This window comes from Rousettus aegyptiacus, unplaced genomic scaffold (assembly GCF_014176215.1).
Source record: "Rousettus aegyptiacus isolate mRouAeg1 unplaced genomic scaffold, mRouAeg1.p scaffold_m13_p_6, whole genome shotgun sequence".
Taxonomy (NCBI): Eukaryota; Metazoa; Chordata; class Mammalia; order Chiroptera; family Pteropodidae; genus Rousettus; species Rousettus aegyptiacus.
In genome coordinates, this window is record NW_023416309.1 from 10,085,250 (window position 1) to 10,108,254 (window position 23,005).

The 23,005-nt window shown below is 40.2% G+C and overlaps 2 protein-coding genes across 10 annotated transcripts in view; one reads left to right on the forward strand and one right to left on the reverse strand.

The window, feature by feature from the left end:
* Nucleotides 1–1,477: 1,477 nt before the first annotated feature.
* On the reverse strand, nucleotides 1,478–7,536 carry RPS24 (ribosomal protein S24). Of its 8 annotated transcripts, XM_036222925.1 has the most exons (8): nucleotides 7,041–7,073; nucleotides 6,012–6,077; nucleotides 5,707–5,916; nucleotides 4,477–4,587; nucleotides 4,347–4,349; nucleotides 3,808–3,825; nucleotides 1,945–1,966; nucleotides 1,478–1,568 (listed from the first exon to the last, which is right to left on the reverse strand). In XM_036222925.1, exons 1-6 carry the CDS (start codon nucleotides 7,056–7,058, stop codon nucleotides 3,820–3,822), a joined length of 414 nt encoding a protein of 137 aa, XP_036078818.1. In that variant the 5' UTR covers nucleotides 7,059–7,073; the 3' UTR covers nucleotides 1,478–1,568; nucleotides 1,945–1,966; nucleotides 3,808–3,819. The 8 variants fall into 8 exon arrangements, with proteins under 8 accessions (XP_036078818.1, XP_016014935.1, XP_036078820.1 ...); XM_016159449.2 differs by lacking the exons at nucleotides 3,808–3,825; nucleotides 7,041–7,073 and adding an exon at nucleotides 7,446–7,535; XM_036222927.1 differs by lacking the exon at nucleotides 4,347–4,349.
* A 1,849-nt stretch (nucleotides 7,537–9,385) lies between these two features.
* Nucleotides 9,386–23,005, forward strand: part of POLR3A (RNA polymerase III subunit A) — a 42,724-nt gene continuing 29,104 nt past the window's right edge. The window contains exons 1-8 of one of the 2 annotated variants that reach the window (XM_036222665.1): nucleotides 9,386–9,646; nucleotides 11,982–12,117; nucleotides 12,384–12,521; nucleotides 13,583–13,754; nucleotides 14,028–14,182; nucleotides 21,119–21,358; nucleotides 21,479–21,641; nucleotides 21,849–21,985. In XM_036222665.1, coding sequence (XP_036078558.1) covers nucleotides 9,603–9,646; nucleotides 11,982–12,117; nucleotides 12,384–12,521; nucleotides 13,583–13,754; nucleotides 14,028–14,182; nucleotides 21,119–21,358; nucleotides 21,479–21,641; nucleotides 21,849–21,985 — 1,185 coding nt within the window. In that variant the 5' untranslated portion in view covers nucleotides 9,386–9,602. The remainder of the gene's footprint in view (nucleotides 9,647–11,981; nucleotides 12,118–12,383; nucleotides 12,522–13,582; nucleotides 13,755–14,027; nucleotides 14,183–21,118; nucleotides 21,359–21,478; nucleotides 21,642–21,848; nucleotides 21,986–23,005) is intronic. The other variant, XM_016159445.2, reaches the window with a different exon arrangement.

Genomic DNA, 23,005 nt, shown 5'->3' on the forward strand with positions numbered 1-23,005 from the left:
CTTCAGTCTTGCCCCTGCATGCTGCTCACCAGTCCTCTGCTCCCACGCCCAAGCTCAGTCACAGCAAACTGCATTCCCCTCACTGCAACATTTGCCACCACACATGAATGCCCTGTCCTCCTTGTACTGCTCATTTAAACATGTCACTCACCTCAAATCCCCTATACTCCACATCCCCCATTAGTCATTTGGGTAAAAAGTAAAGCTTGCAGGCCTAAATTCCCCACTCCTCCACTCTTACTACATACAAGTATTTCCTGGTCTCAGAAAGAGAGCTTAAAGCAAGGGAACCGAACAGGCTACAGGTCTCACAAACTCGATATGCCACATCAGCATAACCTCAGATGGTGCAACTACACTCACCCCGCCCCGCCCCCCAACCAGCAGATTTAGCACTCTCATATGTCTATTCACATTCCTGCCCTACAGTCTGTAGTTCCTTCAGTGGAGGGCTCTCACCACCCTCTCCGAAATATCATTCCTTCCTGCAAACCTGATATGCCTTCTTATTGTCCTGATTCTTGCTTTTTCTTGGATCCCTTTCCTACCCAATCAGCCAGGTTTCTCTGGAGCGTCTCATCCACTGCCAAGATTCTTAGTAGCATTTCTAAGTTTGACACCCCCAGATGGACCCACCTAAAGTATAAACCAATCAACTTTACAGAAAATGGCATTCAAAATCCATAAGCCATCACTTCTCAGCCTTTTGGCTAAGATCAAGTGCAAAGTCCTTATCCATTAATGCCTTTCCCCCCATCCCACTCTCTCAAGTTCTCCAACTCTTATTTTCTATACTCTCAAAAGGCATCTCAACTGATTCAATAACCCTAAAACAATCCCTCAAATCTCCCAACGCTACACAACTGACCAATAACCTACATACAGTGCAGGCCCTTAACCCCAATGCCTGAAAAAGCCAAGTGATAATCAGCATCTGCCTAAGAAAAAGCAGTAGATAGCCCTCAATGTTTCATAAAAAGCATGCATAATCACATTTACCAAGCAATTACCACACCCAAATACTCATTACACTAGAACCTTTTTCAAGTTCCCCACTCATAATAAAGCACTCACTTTTCCCACAAACATAAACCTGTAATGCAAATAATTCTGACATTCTATTCAGGATAAACAATGAAAATGTGACCTAACTTTAATTTCAATTGAGACCAGCATATAATCTTTTCAGTAACAAGTAGTTGGGCTCTATGGAAGACCTAAAAGGAATTCAGATTTTAAGTATCTCTTTCAGAGACTGAAACTACAGTAATGGTAAATATTAACACGAGCATCCAGACTGGTCCTATGTGCTCCCATGGTTCCCATATTCTATACCTGACATCTTTGTGCTATTAAAAAGGACCAACATCACCTATCATACCAAGTTTTCAGTGAATGCTTAATGGAACACATGACCTTGGGCAGCAATCTAAATCTGCTAAACAGCAGACTAATTACACTCTCAGTAAGCTTCAAATATATTTCAAACAGACACATAAAAGATATTATTTATTAATCCTCTCATGAAAAATCTGATCACCAGAGTCACTGACGAATGTTTACTCCTTCTGTGAATAAAAAAAAAAAATTTAGTTAGCAACCACTGAACTGAACTTTAAAAATTAAAGTTCAAAGTCTTCAACAAACTCCAAAATTAATGACACTCATGCAAGACAAACATTAGTAACCAGGAATCGTATCAAGTTTGAACAATCATAACAATGTAAGCATCAAGAAATAAAACAAACATCAAGTTAGGAATGAAAAATTAAATATTACTAAATTTTAAAAACAAAACCATGTCACTAATAGCATTTAAGAGGCTAAAACTTTTGAGAGCATTTGTAAATCTACTTCTAAATCTATTTCACATGCTCTACATTTAAATTACTCCATCAGTAAACCAAGAAGTCTAGTGATCTAAATGAAAAGCTTGAATTATACCTGTTGTCCAATCTCCACCTCACTGAATCAGTGGCAGGGAAGGGAGAAAGGAGGGAAGAGGGAAAAGAAACAATATTCATTAATAGTCCCTTTTCAAACTCCAAAATAATGTGCATATAAATGCATGCAATCAAATACCTTCATGTTGATCCTTTTGTTCTTTGCAATTGTATAGAGTACTTCAACACGTACTGATTTTTTTATTTCTACCAATTTTAAGGCGACCTTGCCTGATTACCATGGTTCTTATACAAATAAAGCGATATAACTTCACAATGAAGAGATTATGCTCAAGGTAGTGCCAACCCAGGTAGCCACTGCCTACTTATAGATGATGAAATAGGTGTATCTGAGTCTTGGCCCCTCTGCTCTGCCCAGCATCATTGGGCACACTAGCACCACTGACAGCCCAAGCTAAAGTAAGTTAACCACAAAGAGAGAGCTCTAAATGATGGAGCAAGTCTTTTAAAACCTGTCTCAGTTCAATGTTAAAAGCCACCATTCACAACCAATAAAAGTAGTGTAAATTGGTATTTAAAAAGAGGCAGAATTTAGCTAAAGTAAAAATGCTTCAACAGTTCTTCAAATATGACTATATATTCCCAATTTAAAATACCTTATTGCACCCAAAAGGTGGATCAAATATCTTAGCAAAAGCTGAAATAAAAGGAACACTAATATGCTTAACTCTTTTTGAGACAAAAAAAATATGTGTGCTCCTTTACGCATTCATTTTCCAGACACCTTTTCAGAGCAGTGCTAATGAAATGCATCAGTGCAACTGAAATAGGAATAGTGATGGCTCAGGTGCCCCACAGGTAGCCCCTCTGCACTTGTCACCACTGAGTATTAATACATGACACTCAACAGCTAAATAAAGAAAATGTTAAATATCCATCAGAACTAAATAAGACAAACATTGATTTTTTTTGTAACCTCTAGGACTTCTGTCAACAGGTATAAGCCTCACAAACGGAGAGTGGCTCTAAGCAGGTATTTCTTTAGGTGGTTTGTCTGTTATTATAACCCCATGGCATTGGGAAGTCAGTCTGATTAGAATTCTGGGCAGGTGTACCAACCAGGTGTACTGACTGGCCTGGCACAGAGACATAGTTAAAGGAAGCACACAGCGACAGTGACCACCACTATTTCAAAATCCTACTACCCCAGCCCAGATTCAACCCACTTTACTTGCACATTACTGGTTTAGGCTGCTTAAATATGCAAAATTGTATTTCAAATGGGTAGTGGACCATTCTGACCAAATATTTGTGGGGAAAACATTTATCAAAGGCTTTGATGTGAACACACAATTATGTTGGAAATTTTTCAATTAAAAAACATCAGGTGAAGTTGGAGATCAATAAAAAACAATAGAATAGTAGAGGAGTTAGTAAAAGGTGGCTTAGAGTGGATGATCCCAGGATAGAGGTTTTGTCAGACTGCCTGGATCAGTTTATTACTATAGCTGCCATAGAATCAACCAGTCTCCAAGGTCCCCAAGGTCCCCAAGGTCCCCAAGGGAAAGACTGCTTATAACTGGACCCTTATTAACTAAAGCCATTTGCTGGGTATATAACTCTGGGACACAGCATTTCACAAGTGTTGTTAAAAAGTGCCTACTTAATAGGGTATCCACCTTCCTCCACTGGGTCACTTCATAATGTAACATGCATTTTTGAGCTTACAAAGTGTGATTAAAAGTTTCTCTCCTTTGTTCATAATATACTACTTTAATACATAGCAGTGGTGTTATACTAGACCATACTATAGAATTCTGTCGTTCAAATGCCAACATGCAAAGCATCAAAGCAAACTCAGTGAAGGTGATGCATCCCCACATCGTGCTCACAATCTCAGTACCTGCTAGATACTTCATTTCTGATGAACAAGAAATCCAAGAAAGTAGAGGGAAAAGGCAAAAAAAAAAAAAAAAAAATTCACAGAACACTTGATTATTTGTTAATTTAACAACCCAACACCTTAATTCCATTCAATTATTTGCAATTAGATAGGCAAAGCTGGTAAAAAGCTGCTTATCATTAAAATCATTTAAGTCTTGGCTAACTGGAGAGGAAAGCAATCTAGAGTTCATACCAGCTGCCTCTCCAGCATGCCAGGAAAACATGGGCCACACTGATTCTACTGCTTCTTAAACCAGGTGTCCACTTTAAAGTAAGTTATGTCTCAGGGAACTAGATCTGCTCCCCCTTCAAGTCCATGCCAATTAGCAGTAAAATGAGAATTATTCCTGATTGAGCTTGCGAGACACCCACCAGGATCACTGAACCGATGTGGCCCGTGTTGTGCTAATCTGTGAGCTGTGGCAAAGCTACTGTGGGAGAAGCTACTCTACTGAGGTGTTAAGATACTACATTACGTGGCTTCTCAAAACACGTTACCTTCTGTAATCCAGAAGAAGTGGGGGGGAAAAGAAACATTAAGAAAGGTTATTAAAAAAATAAAACTCCTACTTTCTAAAAACTAAAGACCTGTAGTTCACATGTCTGTATTTTCCTTGATGAAATATACCTTTTTGCCAGCACCAACAGTGGCCTTCGCAGTCCCTCTAACTTTCTTCATTCTGTTCTTGCGTTCCTTTCGCTGTTTTCTTGAGGTCTTTTTCTTCTCATAAAGGCCATGCTAAAGGAAAAAGAGATATAGAGAGATGACTTATAAACATCAACTTATCATCACACACTAATCTGGCAAGGAAATAAACCAGGCTGGAGCTCAAGACATGCAGCTTCCCAAATCAAAACTTTTCAAGTACACTTAGTATTATTTGTTTGAAACAGAAAAGATCATTAAATTAAGAAACTATGTATAGAACAACAGCACCGGAAACAAATATCCACTTAATGCTCCCTGAATGCTAAAATTAGAAGACTACTGTCCAGCCTTGAACATACAGCTCAAAAGATCCCCGTTTCGGCTTCCCTTCAGGGTCTCTTCCATTTCATCTCAATCACTCCCAGCTGAAAGAAAAGCCTTTACCAAGAGTTCTTTCCCCCCACCCTATTGGAGACTTGTTATAATCTACTAATTTTCACTGTCTACTTTTGCACTTGCTAATATTCCTGTTGCCTAGAAGACTGTTTCCAAATCTTTACAAGGATCTCAGTTACAATGTCTCTTCCTCAGCAAGGCCTCCCAAACTACTCAATTTAAAGAATGCAGCATCTACCACATCACCAAGACTTCACTTACAGCTCTTCTATAGAAAGATTTACCTAATAACAGAGAGAAGGGGCTAAAAGGAAACAAACATAAGTACTTCAAAGTTACGATCCATTTGCTAGTTTACTACCTAGATTTTAAGCTAGGAAACTTGTCCAGCCAACTGCTGTGGTTCATTCTAGTGCCCGGTACTCAGGAAGTATCAAAAAACTTTCATGGTTCCTGGCTACCTTTCAGAGTTAAGTCCAAACTCAGATCTTTAGTAATAAGAATCTTACTTTATTTGGTGCCAACCTACGATTCTAAACTCATCCCTACTTCCAGCTCCTATCTCCACTAATACTACTTTATCTGACCTTCTAAACCCTGCTCAGATGCCACCTCCTTAAATGCTACAGACCCCACTTCTGAGCCCCGATACTCTACCTGAGCCTTTATCAAAGAACCTTTTCTCTTCAAGAGTTCTTTAGGTCTATTATGTTGTCCCTCCCCAGACTGCTTGCTCTAGCTCATTCCACTGCACCTACAATACAATGCTTTTGAAACTCTTTAGCAACTGATGAACAAAATGAGGATACCTACTCTTGCAAGTCTATGTTTGGGTTCATTTTTCTTTGCATAGTCCAAGGAATCATAAATCATGCCAAAGCCGGTTGTCTTGCCACCACCAAAATGGGTTCGGAATCCAAATACAAAGATAACATCTGGTGTGGTCTTGTACATTTTGGCTAGTTTTTCCCGAATTTCTGTCTTAGGTACTGTTGCCTTTCCAGGATGAAGGACATCAATGACCTAAAAAGAAGTATCTAGTTTAGTATTTATTAAAACGAAACATCTTTAAAAGCAAAGAACAATTAATCAAACCTGGATGTACTCCTCTGTCTTACCATTTGTTTCCGTTGAAGTAGCCTATTGGTCATGAACTTCCTGGTCCGGATAGTTACTGTGTCATTCTGAAAATATAACACACAAGTTAATAAAACTACTCAACTTTTTCTTCACCTTGCTGTGATTTTCCAAAATCTAGAAGTGCACTGCCCAAATTAGAAGCCACTAACCATGTGAATAATGTATGAAATGCCAATTCTTAAGCTCCAGGAGGAGCCACATTTCAAACATTCAAGAATCACATGGACTAGTAGTAGCAAGAAAGCTTCAATATAAAGAAAAAAGGCACAAAGTCCCATCTCCTCCTCACCCTCAAGACACATCTCACACAAACTCATTACCAAGAAAATGCAGTCAACAGCTTTGTGTAAATCTTACTTCACTGTTATAGGAATCACTCTGGACCATTGTTCCTCAACCTCTGAGCAGTGCTTACCTCTTGATCCAGAGAACTGTTATGGAAACTGTCCTAAGTATTTAAATTATGTCATTTAATAGAAACCTTGGCTTCTAACCACTAGATGCTGGTAGTACCCCCACGACCCAGTTTTAACCAAAAATGTCATTAGGCTTTACCAACTGTCCCCTTTGGGGGAAAAATCGCCCCCCATAAGAACCACTTCTTGAGCAAAATTGCGACTCACATAAATGTTACAGCACTGTTTACAGCCCCTGCACAAATTTGACACAAACGTTGCACTAACTGCAAGAGAACTACCCTTCTTGAATTACCAACTCTACAGCTCATAAAACAGTATTCTTTCTGAATGGCCCAATAGCTCTCTTACACATTACTAAGTAATGCGAGCAATTTACCATGTTTACACTGAAGAAAATAAAATGTCATCAAAAAATTGAAGGGGAGGCTTTCATGGCATGGTCGCTACTGGTTGCTAGATTTCAATTAAACACTAGTGAACCTTTCGAATGACGGAGCTAACTAGTTACAAGGTAAGCCTCTTTCCAGGGCCTCAGTTTCCCCACTGTCCAACAAGAAGATTCAGTCAGCTGACAACATTCTAGCTTACACGTGAGAATGGTTTCATTTACTGCAACTCGCCCGGGCGTTGCTGGCACCCTCTTCACCTTTTAGGCTGCCATCACCTGCAAACCGCCTATCCCAAGTTGCGACTGCAACTGCGACGTGTTTCACTCCATTCCACCCCAACCATTAGGCTTCCCGAAGCCAACAAACTCAGCAGCCGCTCCCTCCGTCCCCAGGCCTTCGACTCCGAAACACGGCATGTCCGGATCCGCAGCGCAGTCGGGACGCCCCGCCGGCGGCTCCGGGAGCCTCGGAAACCGGCCTCTGTCAGACACGGCCAGAGATGAGCAACCAGGTTTCGCGCATCGGTACCACAAACGACAAGACCGGGGGACAAAGGATGGCTCGGATATGCAGCAGATGACTGCACGAGTACGTGGAGACTCACCATGATGGCAGAAGGCCCTCAAGCAGCCAAGGAGGAAAAGAGAGCCACTCTTCGCCGGCCAATCATATCAATGCGTACGGAAGGACCCCGGCGTGGGGCGTGGCCGCACCTCGAGGTCGACCACGCAAATGCCGGATTGAAAGTGTCTAAGGCCCCGCCTCTTAGACCTTTGGCTACACCCGGCTGACCAATCTGCAAGCGAAACAGTTCCGGCCGACTAGATTTACGCAAGCATGTGTTCAGTTTCAGTTCAATTTATTATGTCTCTGAACTGTGCATACTTAAAATTCCGATAAACCGAATTATAGTTTAAATTATCTCCTTCCGAGTTAGAGTTTCGTAAAGCTGGAAGACTCCTTAGAAGGCTAGGCCTATTGATCGGTCTCTTCTTCATTTTACAGCTAAAGAAACTGCAGAAACACTGACTCGAAACGTTTATTTCAAGTACACAAAATTAACCATTTCATTTATTGCTAAGTGTGATTTTTTCTGATATTCTTTGTTGATTTTCTGATTAAAAGTTTAAAAAACTTTTAATTTTTCTTTAAGTCTTAATCCTTACCCAAAAAAGTAAATAAATAAATAAATAAATAAATAAATAAATAAATAAATAAATAAGGAGATTTTAATAAGCTCTTGCTTCATCCAGAAATTAGGTTGTCCAAAGTAAAACAGATATGTAACTATCCAAAACAAAACAAAACAAAACAACACATAATAAGAGTGCTTGTTTTAAGACGTTAGGAAAAACTTCCCAAAAGTTAGTGTGGACCACGGTGCAGGCTTTGAGGGCAGCTTTCATATATTCTTCAGAATAATAAGTGAATATTCATTGAGTGATTGCTATGTGCCTGTTACATTCTAATTACTTTGCCTTTGTTATGTTATTTAACCTTCCCACCAACTATAAGAAATAGGGTACCTATTACTTACCCCTTTTATAGATGGGGAAATAAGACACAATGAGATTAAATAACTACCAACGTCACACAACTTTTCAGTGGTGGTACCTAGATTCCTATGGAGGCACTGTGGTTCCAGAACCTTTAACCTCTTAACCTGTAGTCACTCATCAAATCTTGTTAGTATAGTATTGTCAACATTACTTCAAAGTTATATTAAGTGTTTAATTGCTGAAATAGGTCAGGGAAATCTGATTTGCTTTGCTTTTTGTGACGTTATGGTTTTACTAGGGGGTATCCATGGAGTCTGAAAATGAGATAGCATTCCTTCTTAAAATGCAAAGACCTTGAAGCACTCTGTTAGGTTCTGTTTAGAATTTCTCACAAACAGCAAAGAAGTTTCAGGTTCTGTAGCACTGAGTCCTATGGTGGTGTGCTAATCTCATACACTTAAGATGTCACACTAGGATCACCTCCCATAGGTTGTCACAGACTGTAGGTAAGCAATTTATTTCAATACGTGATCTCTTCCTATCCTCCGTTCATCCATTTATATTCAATACGTGAATGATCTCTTACTATTCTCCCCTCATCCTGTTTCCCTAGTTCACCACTGCGGCCCACTTTTCACTCTAAACTGACATTTCAGCTTCTGTTTTTGTAATCAAAATATGAATTTAATTCTTTTTTTTTTTCAAAATACTTTGTGACTGGAAGAGCATATAGCGTTTTCTGCCCTGTTTATTTCTTTTGTTGTTTGTCTAGATGGTGCCTTCTGTTCCTTGGGCTGGTTCATTTTAGCCTCCACCTTTTCTCAACACAATTGGAGGCTCTTAATTAAGATAGTATAAATGTTGATAAGAACGATTTTCCACTTTATGCAATTTTTGGCTCTCTGGTGGTCTAAGTCCTAAGCAATGTTTTGTAGTTTCTCTACAGGTGACATTACCTGGAAATAGGGAACAGAAAAAGAGATTTTGAAAATACGCGCAGGACTCGCTGCAGTTTGAAGAGGGTACCGCTAGATGGCGGTGTAGGGAGAATGCAAAAAGCGGAGCGCTGGAAGCCTCTCTTAACAGACGCGCCGGCGAGTAGCGGAAGAGGAAGCGACCACGTGAGGCGCTTTACGGTGGCCGAAAGGATCCCGCGGATGTGTTAGTAACCACTCTAGAGGTAACACTTGGAGGTGCGGGAAGGATTGTTTCTCCACTCCAGACCCCCGAGTCTCGAGGAGGGTACTGCGGCAGCTGTCACCATGGTGAAGGAGCAGTTCCGGGAGACGGATGTGGCCAAAAAAATGTAAGATGAACAAGAATGGGCAAAGGGCGGAGAAATTAAGGGCAGGGGGGTCCGAGGTCAGGGGTCCTGTTTCTCGAAGGGTCAGAGACGAGGGTCAGTTAGAAGGGGCAGGCCAGGGATCAGTGAAAGGTATGTGCAAAGGTCAGAATTACCAGGGTAGGTCAAATAATATTGATCAGGCAGAGGGCATTTCAGCACCTAGGGGACTGAAGGCCAGGGTGGTCCCTGGGCTTGGACCGAGAAGGCGGGATGTGGCGTGAGCCTTGGCGATTCGTACACCTGGGCCGAAGCTCGAGTTTTCCCAGGGTCAAACGATAATCCTTTTCTTGTCGCGAATCTTTCGCCACTGCAGCGTGGGGAGCAGTCTGGGGGCAGGGACTGTTTAATTATGGTTTTTGCTACAAAACACATGGCAGGGAGGCAATATTGCTGACCAAAAGGATATAGTTGCCAGCTAGATAGCTGTTTCACTGACAAATAGTGGATAGCAGTCTCAGAAGTGAGGCTGCTATTCTGGGCCTTCTCATTCAGAGCTTATTTATTAGGCCCTGGCCTCTCCTCAGATTTCCCAGTAGAAAAATGAATTCACTCGTTCTTGCAGTAGACATTTCTGAAGAAGGTACTGTGTGCTAGGCCCAGGAACCTTAAAAATACTACAGAAGAATACTGCCTAGTTTATTTGGAGAAGGTAAGTCAACTGTTGGGTATGACAAGTGCAAGGACAAAGATTGGCACAGGGGCTTCTGAGAGCACTGAATGGGAAAGAGGGTTCAGGCAGAAGAAAGTAGACCAAAAATCCTTCTTCAAGGAGCATGCTAGAGGGAGAAAGGGTGGGTGATAATAAGGAAACAGGAGATTTGAACTTGTGTTCCAGAGTCATCTTGCAGGCAATGACGAAGGATTTTAATTAAGCAAGTGAATGTCTTGATAAAGACTTCTTCTGAAAGATCTCTTGATTCTCTGAGGAACGGAATAAGAGGGTTCTCTTGTAGGCCACTGCAGGGATCCAGACAGGGGATGATAATGTCATGCACTAGAGTGGTAGAGTCATTGGAGAGAAGTGGATTTCAGAGGGGGCATAAAATTGGTAGGGATTAGGTAAGGGAGAATTGAGATTGACACACAGAATTTCTTGTTTGAGCAGCTGTGTGAATGGATGCCATTCACTGGAATGGGTAACATCTTACCTGGATGAATTCTCCCAGGTGGTCTCCCCATATCCACCTTGGACTCTCACACTCACCCCAATCCCCTGCCTGTATTTAGATGTAATCTATTCTCATAAAATAACCCAAGTGCCTCTTTCAAGATGCAAAATAGATCCTTGACACTTCAGCTTAAAATCTTTTAGCAGCTTTACGTTGCATAGCATTTAAATTTCCTACCAAAGTTCCCAAGCCCTTTTGAACCTGGTCCCTGCACACCTCACTGATTTCATCTTGTACCGTTAGCTTTCTGTGCTCTAGTATATTGGTTTTATTCGGTTCCTTGAAAATGCCAAGCTTGTGCTGGCCCTAGGACCCTTGCCCTCGTTATGCTGTACTTCAGATGGTCACTGAGAATGGTGCCTAGCATATACATAGTAAACCCCCAAATTGCGGGGGGAGGGGGGGCGGGTAGGGAGTGGAGATCAATGAAGGAGCAGATGCAGGAGAGAAAGCATTGGGTTCTGTTTTAGATATGTTGAGTTTGAGGTACTTGTGGGATATCTAAGTGTAGCTGTTCAGAAGAGATGTCTATATACAATCTTCAGCTGAGTAGAAGTTGCTGGCCTATAGATAGAGATTAGACAGATATCAACATATACTTGAGTAACACAATCACTCAGGAGGAATGTGTAGCATGAAAAGAAAGGAGGATGAGGATTATAACCCTACATTGGGAGAGATGCCAGTATTTAAGGGATGGCAGTCGAAGAAGAGACCACAAAGAATACTTAAGAAGGAACAGCCAGAGTGAGAAAGAAAACTCAAAGAGTGTATGGTGTCACCAAAGTGATGAGAAGAAGGTATTCCAGGATAAATATTTCAGAGGGAGTTCACTGTCAATGCTACAGAGAGGTAAAATGAGACTATATTGGATTTAATAGCAAGCAGGTGGACTTGGTGACCTTGGTGAACACTATTTTATTTGATAGTGAGAATGGAAATGATTCCATTTCAGGAGGAAGAGATACTTACCAAGGAAAAATGGGAGAAGTGTGAATATATTTAGTAATGAGGGAGCAAAGCCTGTGAAGAGCTGGAAGGACATAGTTGATTACGGTGGGACATGTGTAATCGCCATTTTTTAGTAAGTTGTTTTGATGTAATTGTTCTGTTTCTTTCCATTGAAGAAGCCACATCTGTTTTGGAATGAAGTCACCCGAGGAGATGCGTCAGCAGGCACATATCCAGGTTGTGAGTAAGAACCTGTACAGCCAGGACAACAACCATGCCCCCTTGCTGTATGGGGTACTTGATCATAGGATGGTAAGACCTTGCCCCTTCCTGGTTCCATGTGTTTTGACTTGCTGATGAAACCGATGATTTATCAGATTGGTAGAAGTAAGGGTTCTTTTCCATCTCTCCTATTCCTCTGCATATCTCTGGGACTTCTACTTTTGGTCAGTCGGATGTGAATACACTTTAGCTTCTGAGGTGATTTTGATTCTTAGTCATCTGTCCACCTGTGAGGACTGGTTTCATTTTCTAGTCCAGTGGTCTCCATTGATTATTTGCTGTGCTTTTTCCCAAAGGGTACAAGTGAGAAGGACCGTCCTTGTGAAACCTGTGGAAAAAACTTGGCTGACTGTCTGGGCCACTACGGATACATTGACTTGGAACTGCCGTGTTTTCATGTGGGGTACTTCAGAGCAGTTATAGGCATTTTACAGGTAAACATTTTTTTGTCATTTCCAAGGCATGAACTTGGGACTTATCAAATAGGGACATTGGCGTGAGCTTAGGAATTATAAGTGGTGGGGGATACATCTAGGGAAAAATTTTATACTAAACACTTAATCTTGCAATAAATTAATTGCTTAAGGATTCTTTATTTCTTGATTTTTCTTGAGTAGGTAGTAGATGTACCTTGTAAAGAATAATTCAAGCAATACAGAACAGCACAAAGAAAAAAAGTAAAAGCTTATAAAAATTCTCCCATCCATCTTAGTGAACATGGGCTGTCTCTCTGTGCATATCTTTAGGTAGATCTGTGCGTATGGTCACTCTGATATAGGACAGGGCAAATTCCCCTGTGTGGAGGGGGGGGGGCGACTCAAGCCCCACACTGAGAGAGAAGAGAGTTCTTTGCAGAGCATAAGAAAGAATTCAGATACACACCAAAGTTAGAGTCAAAAGGAAGGTTTATTAGAAGGAGAAGAGCAGAGACAAGAAAAAGCAAGACAAAAAACCTAGACAAGGAGGTAAAAGCTTCTAGTGGGGGAATCCAGTTTATATATCAGTCTGTAGTTCCTGTGAGTTACAGTTTAAAGACTTTGTTTACCCATTTTACTTTGATACGGATATACAGTGAGGAAAGATAAGAGTATGTAGCATGAAAAAGCAGCTTGAAAGGCCTTCTGACAGTTCCCAGCCTTTAATCGGTAGGTTCCCTATGGTTTTAGCCATAGGGAATGAATGATTTTATTTTGCGTAGGCCGCTTCTTAAAGACTCTGTTTTTCCTGTTTTCCCATCATAGTGTGGGGAAATGGATTGTTAGCAATTCCAGCAGAAACTTTCCTTTTTTTCTGCAGCTTTCCTTGTGGTCTATCTGCAAGGCTGATCAGCATATTGCAGTCTCAGTATAGTTGGATTTAACATTGTAGTTCTCTTGCCTCCTCCCTACATTAACTCAGTTCTAAGTTTCCAGGACAAGGGGTAGGGGTGGCATTTTAAAAAGAAAAGAAAAGATTTTTTTCATTCTCTTATTCTATTATCTATTTTGTTTAAAAGATGATCTGCAAAACGTGCTGCCACATCATGCTGTCTCAGGAGGAGAAGAAGCAGTTTCTGGATTATCTAAAGAGGCCTGGCCTGACCTACCTCCAGAAGCGAGGACTGAAGAAAAAAATCTCTGATAAGTGCCGAAAGAAAAACATCTGCCATCACTGTGGTGCTTTTAATGGTGAGCGGAAATGTATGAAAGGCTCAGTGCTAGCCCTTTTCATTCTCTCTTTTATGTTTAGCTTATTAGTTTTATGGAATGTTTCAAAAGTCAACTTTTTTCTTGCAAATTTAGGCATTAGAGCCTAGCAGCTGATGCACTGTTAGGAATTTCACCTCTCATCCTCCATTGCTGTAGCGATTTCAATAATTTCATTAACCAGACTGCAACCCCAGGCCAGCCTTACCAAGAACCAAATTTTTTTAACCTTGACAAATAAATTAACTCTTATAGGTACTGTAAAGAAATGTGGATTACTGAAGATAATTCATGAGAAATACAAGACCAACAAAAAAGTGGTGGATCCTATGGTATCAAATTTCCTTCAGTCTTTTGAGACTGCCATTGAGCATAACAAAGAAGTGGAGCCCCTGCTGGGAAGGGCACAGGTGAGTCTGATATGCATGCCTGCCCCCACCCCTAGGTCTAACACACACACTCTGTTCCTGTCCCTTCTGATATACACACCTTCCAAAATGAGAAGTCCATTTAAGTTAGATCTCCAGGAATATTTCCCGTGACAAGTATTTAGCACCGAGTTTAATATGGACTGCCCTCGTAACAAATTTTTAATCGTACAGGTAATGTGTTAACATTTCTGTTGTAAAAGGTTGTAAAATTATAGCTGTGTAGAGCATAAACTGAAAGACCATTTCTCACTTGGATAATGAGAAATAAAAAATTGTAGGCAATTCCCATTACTTTCAATTGCACAAACTTAATGAATAGAATTTTATGAAGTTGCTTATATTGCCTTGTTCTGAATTTGATTAGTACTTAATTCTCAAAGTACTGTCTAGAACCAGTAATATATGAAACTAACAAATTAGTTAAGTGGCTACTGAGTACCAAACTCTATGAGACCTATGGGGAAGCATCAGTAGCTGCAAGACAGTCTGCTCACAAGGATCCACAATTTAGATATCAGTAGCCATTAACCTGTAAAAGGATAACTCAAGTCAGAGTGCTGGCACACGAATGGCAAAGATAGTTCAGTGGGAAATCAGGAGGAAGGTGTCACTTTGGATTTGGTTAGGGAAGGCTGTGAAGAAAAGTGTAGTTTGATCTGGGCCTTTAATATGGGTAGTTTAAAGAATCAAGAGCAGCAAACTTGACAAGTACAGGTGACAGTGCCTAGGCTCATTCAGAAGCTTAGACTCTGTTTGAAAGACCAAAGAGTGCTAATAAAAGCAGCTTGCATTTAGTGTCTGCTATTACATACATGCACTGTTTTAAGTTCTTAACATGGATTGCCTCACATTCAATCCTCATAACATCCCTAAAGACAGCATTGCCTAAGATAATGGAACAGGAATTCTAGTTAACACAACTGGCGTGCAGACCTGTGCTGTAGAAAAGACATTCAACTGAGGCCACGCTGTAGAGGGCAGCCTGCTCTGGGGAGTGTGGAGCTGTTGAAGGTTTTGAGCAGGAAAGGGACATGATGAATAATAAATGGTGAAATTTTAGAAAAGCCTGACTGCTCACTGAAAGACAACGTTACAAAAGTGAAGAGGCAGGCCATAGAGTGCAGGGGAGAATAAAGAGTCAAATCTGACAAAGGACTCTTGCATTCAGATTGTAGGAAACAGTTTTTACAATTTAGTAAAAAGAAAACACCCAAGTTTTAAAAGTGAGAGCTGGACTTGAATTGGCACTTCACAAATGGTCAATAAGTAAGTGAAAAATTGCTCATTGTTATTAGTTAACAGGAAAATGCTAATTGATCCTCCCTTTCCCCTACTCCCTGTCCAGCAGAAAAATTAAAATGTAAAAAACTGAAAACTAAATGTTGGCAACTGGTGCTCTTATATTGATGGTAGCAATATAAACTATCACCACAGCTCTAAACAACAGTTTGGCAATTTTTTATAAAGTTAAACCTACATTTACTGTGTGATCTAACAGTTTTAGGTGTATACTCGAGAGAAGTAGATGCATAAAATATTTGTATAAGAATGTTCATTGCATATTTATTAATAAAAACCCAAATTGGAAACAGCCCAGATACTTGTCAGCGGAAGAATAAACGATGGTCATAGATCCACACAATGGAAGACTACCCTGCAATGAAAGAAATGAACTGACACACACAACCTGGCTGACTCTCAGAATCCTGCTGAGAGAAAGAAGCTTTATACAAAAGGGTACATAGCATACGATTCTGTCGAGATCAAGTCCAAGAACAAGCTGGACTGATCTGTTGTAATAGACAGCAGGAAAGCCATTATTCCTGGGCTGAGAGCTTGATACTGACTGGAAAAGAGGCATCAGGGTACTTTTTGGAGAGATGGAAATACTCTATATCTTGATCTGAATGGTGATATATATGTACGGGTGTATACGTATAAAAATTTACCAAACTCTTTGAGATGTGTACAATTTACTACTTATAAATTATGCTTTGATTAGGAGGGGGAAAAGGGATAGGGGTAACAGATCCCGAACCTGGGTAGCAATAGTGGAGCCAGAGGCCAGAGTCGTTGTATACAGTAAGAATGGACAAGAACTGATGACCAACACTGCGGAGTTGGACATGAGAGGGAGTAACCAGAGGTGAGCAAATGCCCATGCATGGGCATCAGGAAAATAGTAGTTCTGGAAACGGGGTGGGAGGGCAACAGCAATTCATTCAACTGGAAATGTCTTCCAGATAGTTAGAATGAAGCTATTGCAGGGCAAGTTAAGTTGAAAGCTGAGAAAGTCCATCTTGTCCTACAGTGTGCAAGTGAGGCACACTGCAGGCTGGTGACCATGTAGAAAGCTATCAAAAGCCTGGCAAGCAGTCTTGGTCAGTGAGCATGAGAGTGCCCAGGCTTTCTTGGGTGCAGCTTACTTGCAATCTCCCCTGCACTCATTCTGCTGCTCTCAAATCAGCCTCCCTGACACCCCACCAGCATTTTGCCCTGCTGGCTCTCTGCCTGGAGCCTACAGCCACTGTTCTTGCTTGGCAGGGACTACTCTGACACTCTTGACATTAGCAGTGATTCTCCTTTAGGGCCAGAGAGGCATCTTGTTTGGGAAAATCTCCAAGATGACCTGGCCCAGGAAGTAACCCCCTTCCATTTAAGAGTCACTTGTCTAGCACATCAAGCAGGGCTCTCAGACATGCCCCCACTGCCACCACTCCCCACTCCACTTTCCCCAGGTTGACACCCTAGAGGTGGTTTAAGGTATTGGTTAATAGCTTTGGCTTTGGGGTCAGACAGACCTGAGATTAGAACCCTGTTCTACCGCCTGTTCTGTGACCTTAGACGTGTGATCCAACCTGAAACTCAATTTCCTGAACTAAAATAGGGATAACACGAGTATCTGCTTTAGGGCTTTTTGTGAGGATTAAGAGATGATTTCCAGATCAAGTGCTTAGCACAGTACCTGGCACGTAGCAAATGCTTAGAGCATATTGCCCAATTGCAGTAGTAGTTATCACTGCTACTGACATTCCTATAAAAGCAATCATGATAAATATAGATGAGGTTTCCTCCTACCTTTGCTGTGTTCTCAGAAATTCTTCAGCATTTTCTCCAGTCTGGACCCCATTTGAAATCTCAGACTTTCTCTCAACCATATGTATGTTTTCTGTGCTTCATATAACACTTGTGCTCTGTCTTGTACTTTTTGCTGGTTTCTTCAGCTTAAGCTTGGTCCATAATAATATTCATTGTTTTGAGGTCCTCTTTGTTGCCCGTCATGGTGCTTAAAGCATTGGCAGGTCTTCCAAGATCATCAGCTCATCCTGGTTCATTTAATTTTCAGGAATGTAGAACCCTTTGTGGGCAGCATAGTATGATTGAGTTGGAAGAGATCCGAGAGCAGAGGTTCTTGACCTTTTCTGGGTCACAGACCCATTTAGGAATTGGACAGAACCTCTGGACTCTATCACTAGAAGACTAATGTGTATCTACTCTCAATTTTAATACAAATCCAGAGGTTGGAAGACCTGCACACAAGAGTCCCTCCATAGAGGCCATTGGTCCTGTCTTCCCACCAGGTACAGATACTTCCTGTCCCTGGGAGACTGAGTGACAGGCTGCCCTGGCTGACATTCTTCAAGCCACATTCCCTTACTACCACTCAAAGCAGCCCACCTTCCATTGCTACAGAGCTTGCCATTAGGATGTTCAGCCCTATACAAAACTGATCCCTTCTCTACTATCTCACCATTGGTCCCTAATTTTTGTTTCCTGATTCGTAAGAGAATAAGTCAGCAGCCTCCTCCAGGTGCCTCTCCAGAGACAGTTGTTATATCATTTTTGGAGTAGCTACTCTTGCTAAGAAATGGTTTCTAGACTCTTACCAGTCCTGTCCTTCTGGAAGTCTTCAGTTCCATAATGTTCTCATCTAGTACTGACTGGTACTGCAGATGACATCTGGCCTTCATCCCCTTCCTAGAATTCTATGAAATGCCCATTGCTGGGAGACAGGGAAGCCGAGAAAGGGAATTCTTCTCTGGGCAAGGACACAGACTAGAAAACCTTCTATCTCCTCAAATTCACTGCCATCTCCAGGACAACTACAGAAACTTTGTCTTGTAGCAGTGTTCTGACAGCAGTAGCTGTTCAGACATTTCTTTTTTTCACCATTAATTTTTTTATTAGTTTCAAGTATACAGTACATTTGGTTAGACATTTATATATTTTATAGAACAATCCCCCAATTGCTCCTTCTCTCCTCTGTTTTCCACCTAACCATTACATTAATGCTAATCTCATTCCCTATGCTGTGCTCCCCATCCCTGTAACCATCTATCAGCTACTAGTTTGTACTTCTTTAACCCTTCACTCCATTCTCCCAGCCTCCAATCCCCTCTGTCACCAAATTGTCCTCTAGATTTGTGAATCGGTTTTTGATTAGTTTGTTCTTTTTGTTCTTTAGATTCTGCATATAAGTGAAATCATATGGTATTTATCTTTCAGACTTATTTCACTCAGCACAATAACCTCTAGGTCCATCCATGTCATTGCAAATGGTAGAATTTCATTTTTTTTTTTTAATTTTATTTTTTTAATTGAAGAAATGGTTTAAATTTCCTTCCTTCCCCCCTACCTTCTGGTAACCACTTGTCTGTTGTGCAGGTCCATGAGTCTCTGTTTACTTGTCCTGTTCATTTGTTGCTTTTAGGTTTATATTCCACATATGAGTGAAATGTGCTTTTCAACTTTTTCTGTCTGGCTTATTTCACTTAGCATGATTATCTCAAGGTCCATTCATGTTGTCGCAAATGGCAGTATTTCTTATGGCTGAGTAATATTCTGTTGTATATATGTACCACGGCTTCTTTATCCAATCATCTGTTGATGAGCATTTAGGTTACTTCCATATCTTGGCTATTGTAAATTGTGCTGCCATGACTATTGGAGTGCATAGAGCTTTACGAATTATTGTTTGGTTTTCTTTGGATAAATAACCAGAAGTGCAATTGCTGGGTCAAAAGGTACATCCATTTTTAATATTTTGAGAAACCTCCAGACTATTTTCCATAGCATTTAGTTGTACCAGTTTGCAATCCCACCAACAATGTATGAGGGTTCCCTTTTGTCCACATCTTCGCCAACACTCATTCTTTGATTTATTGATGATAGCCATTCTGAAAGATGTCAGGTGATATCTCATTGTGGTTCCATTTTGCATTTCTCTGATGAATAGTGACCTTGAGCATCTTTTCATATGTGTATTGGCCATGTGTATTTTTTCTTTGGAGAAGTATCTATTCAGGTCTTCTGCCCATTTTTTAGTTGGATATTTTGTTTTGTTGAGTTGTCTGAGTATATATTTTGGATATTAACCTCTTATCAGGTGTTTCATTAGCGAATATCTTCTCCCAATCAGAATATCTTCTCCCAATCAGTCAGTTATCTTTTTGTTTTGTTGATGGTTCCCTTTGCTATACAAAAACTTTTTAGTTTGATGTAGTCCCATTTGTTTATTTTTTCTTTTGCTTACCTTGCCTGGGGAGATATAGCCAAAAAGTAATTACTGTTAGTAAGATCAGAGAGTTTCCTGCCTATGTTTTCTTCTAGAAGTTTTATGGTTTCAGGTCTTACATTTAAGACTTTAATCCATTTTGAGTCTACTCTTGTATATGGTATAAGGAGATAGTCCAGTTTCTTTCTTTTTTTTTGCATGTATCTGTCCAATTTTCCCAACACCATTTATTGAAGAGACTGTCTTTACCCCACTGTGTATTCTTACCTCCTCTGTCATACATTAAGTGAGCGTATAGGTGTAGATTTATTTCTAGGCCCTCTATTCTGTTCCATTGATCAATACATCTGTTTTTATTCCAGTATCATGCTGTTTTGATTACTTGTAATATAGTTTGACGTCAGGTAGGGCGATACCTCCAACTTTGTTCTTCTTTCTCAAGAGTGCTGTAGCTATTCGGGGTCTGTTATGGTTCCATATTAATTTCAGGGTTATTTGTTCAAGCTCTCTGAAAAATGCCATTAGTATTTTGATAGGGATCGCATTGAATCTATAGATGCTTTGGGTAGTTTGACCATTTTAATGATGTTGATTCTTTCTACCCCAGACTTCTTTCTTTGTTCCCCTTCTCATTAAGCTATATGTGGTAAATTCTGCTTTTAGCATATATTCTTAGTTATACAATCTTTGATCCCAAGAAAATTTAATAAGCAGCAACAAGACACAAGCTGACCATTCTTACCTTTGCTCTTTGAATGTCTCCAATAATTTTTATCGTTTTTATATTATGAGTAAGTTGTTACAGCATAGCACTTCCATTACATGAAGTCAGCACAAAGCCAATATAAGTCACTACATAAAATTTAAATTTCAAAATAGAAGAAAAGCAATTATAATTCTACTCACCTAAAAACAGTACTGTTTAAACCTTGGTAAACTTCTGTTTTCTCTTTTCTGTATAGATGTACATCCCTAAGATGAAATCATATACACATGCTTATTTTATTTACCAATGTTTTGTGAACACCTTTCATGGAAATAGCTATGTTTCTAGTTTTTTGTTTTTTGGGTTTTTTTAATGGCTTCGTAGTTTTGCATTAATGAATATATACCATGATTTCATATAAACAGTAACCTATCAGGCTGTTTCCAACTTCACTACTAAACAGTTTTGGTGAATATCCTTGTAGCAGAATTTTGTGTTAATTACTAAAATCATACCCTTTGAAATAATTATGAGAAGGGGAATGATTGGCTTAAAGAATGGGAATAAAAGTCATGCACGTTTTTAGGAATAGCATATTAAAAAAATCTCTGACATCATTTACACTTATTTTAAGTGGTAAATATACTCAAGCTATGAAAAATCGACATATGTTTCTTTTCTACCCTTTCCATAGGAAAACTTGAATCCCTTAGTGGTTCTGAATTTATTTAAGCGAATTCCAGCTGAAGATGTCCCTTTACTTCTGATGAACCCAGAAGCTGGAAAGCCCTCTGATTTGATTCTCACACGACTTTTGGTGCCTCCCTTGTGTATTAGACCCTCTGTCGTGAGCGATTTGAAGTCTGGTACCAATGAAGATGATCTAACAATGAAATTGACAGAAATTATTTTCCTAAATGATGTCATTAAAAAGGTCAGTGCTTCTCATTAGCATTTCTGAGCTGTAAGTTTCAGAGTATATCTGTGGAAACAGTTGTGATCAAGAAAGTCAAATTGACAGGCTTGTTCCTGTTCATTCTTTGCTCATTTTTAGCATCGGATATCAGGAGCTAAGACCCAGATGATCATGGAAGACTGGGACTTCCTGCAGCTGCAGTGTGCCCTCTACATCAACAGCGAGCTCTCAGGCATTCCCCTCAACATGGCACCTAAGAAATGGACCAGGGGTTTTGTCCAGCGCCTGAAAGGAAAACAAGGTCTGTTGCCAATAAAATTCAGGAGATAGTCTACCGCTTTGGTTTTGGTTTTGCTTTTTTGTTTTGTTTATTTATTTATTTGTTTTGTTTTGTTGTTAATGTATGTCTAGCTTCTCTAGTTAGAGATCACAGACTTTCCTTTGTCTTTCTACTCAAGTGACCCCCAAACAGCACACTTCGTGCTATGACATATTTTTATTTATTTAGGTCGGTTTAGAGGCAATCTCTCAGGAAAGAGGGTGGATTTTTCTGGTAGAACAGTCATCTCACCTGACCCTAACCTCCGGATTGATGAGGTAGCTGTGCCAGTTCATGTGGCCAAAATTCTGACTTTTCCTGAGAAGGTAGGTACCATTTGGCCACTTAATTCTTTTGTCTTGAATCCTGGCTTTTACATTATATTTTGAGATTCCAAACAACAGACAGTGGAAAATACCCAGTAACCCACTCCACCCTCAGTTTAGTGTGTGTGAGTATTTGAATCTTTCCAGTTCGTTTCATACATATATCACCATATATGATATCTGTAGCATATACAGTCACAACCATGTCTGGATTTGGGTGTATATTCTCATAGATACATTAAATATACTGTTCTGAAACTTTTTTCCAAGTAATAATATTTTTGATATATTTCGGTTTTTGTTTATACCACATGATTTAAAGTAAATGATAAACAGCATGTCTAGTTAATTTTGTTGGAATCGATTTTTGTTTTTAGAATCTTAGAATCAGAGTCAAAGCCTTTAAATAATTTGAGGCTATTGATGCATAACTAGAAAATTACAAATCTTTACACTCAGTTCTCACTTGTATTATAATACTTTCTGTTTTTAATTGATATGTACAGGACTGTTACAGGAGAATATTGATTGGCTTGGCCCTTGAGATTCTTAATTGGTTCAGATCTTAGATGATTCTGGTAAAACTTGTGCAAATGCCTTTGAATTACTAATGATCCAGAGTTTCCTCCTCTGAGTTGGTGTTCCATGAGACTGTTGTCCAAAAGGCTGCAGGACATAGTGATGGAGACCAGTGCCTAATGTGCTGATGTCACAGCTTTTAAACCTTATAAGCTCATGGTGAATCATTATAGATGACGTTGTCACCTGTGTTTAGGATCCCAGTATGTGCCAGAAGGTACCTACAGATCAATCCAGCCCACTTATTTAACTGATATGGATATCAAGGCCAGTGAAGGACTTGGTCATGTAACCGAGCAAGTGAGTGACCACATCCACACTGGATCCTGGGCTCCTGCGTGTCACTCATTGTCATTACACTCAAGACCCTAGGCAGCAGGGTGCCTAGGGCTCTTCCTCTCCTCCTCCTAGACACAGGAAAGTAAAGGTTGAGACACAGTT

What these genes read in the sequence shown, in the direction of transcription:
- RPS24 (XM_036222923.1), bottom strand. An exon ending in TACTTCAACGGAAACAAATG is followed by an intron (nt 5,917 to 6,011) that starts GTAAGACAGAGG and finishes ACTTCTTTTTAG; the next exon opens with GTCATTGATGTCCTTCATCC. An exon ending in CCAAACATAGACTTGCAAGA is followed by an intron (nt 4,588 to 5,706) that starts GTAGGTATCCTC and finishes TTTTTCCTTTAG; the next exon opens with CATGGCCTTTATGAGAAGAA.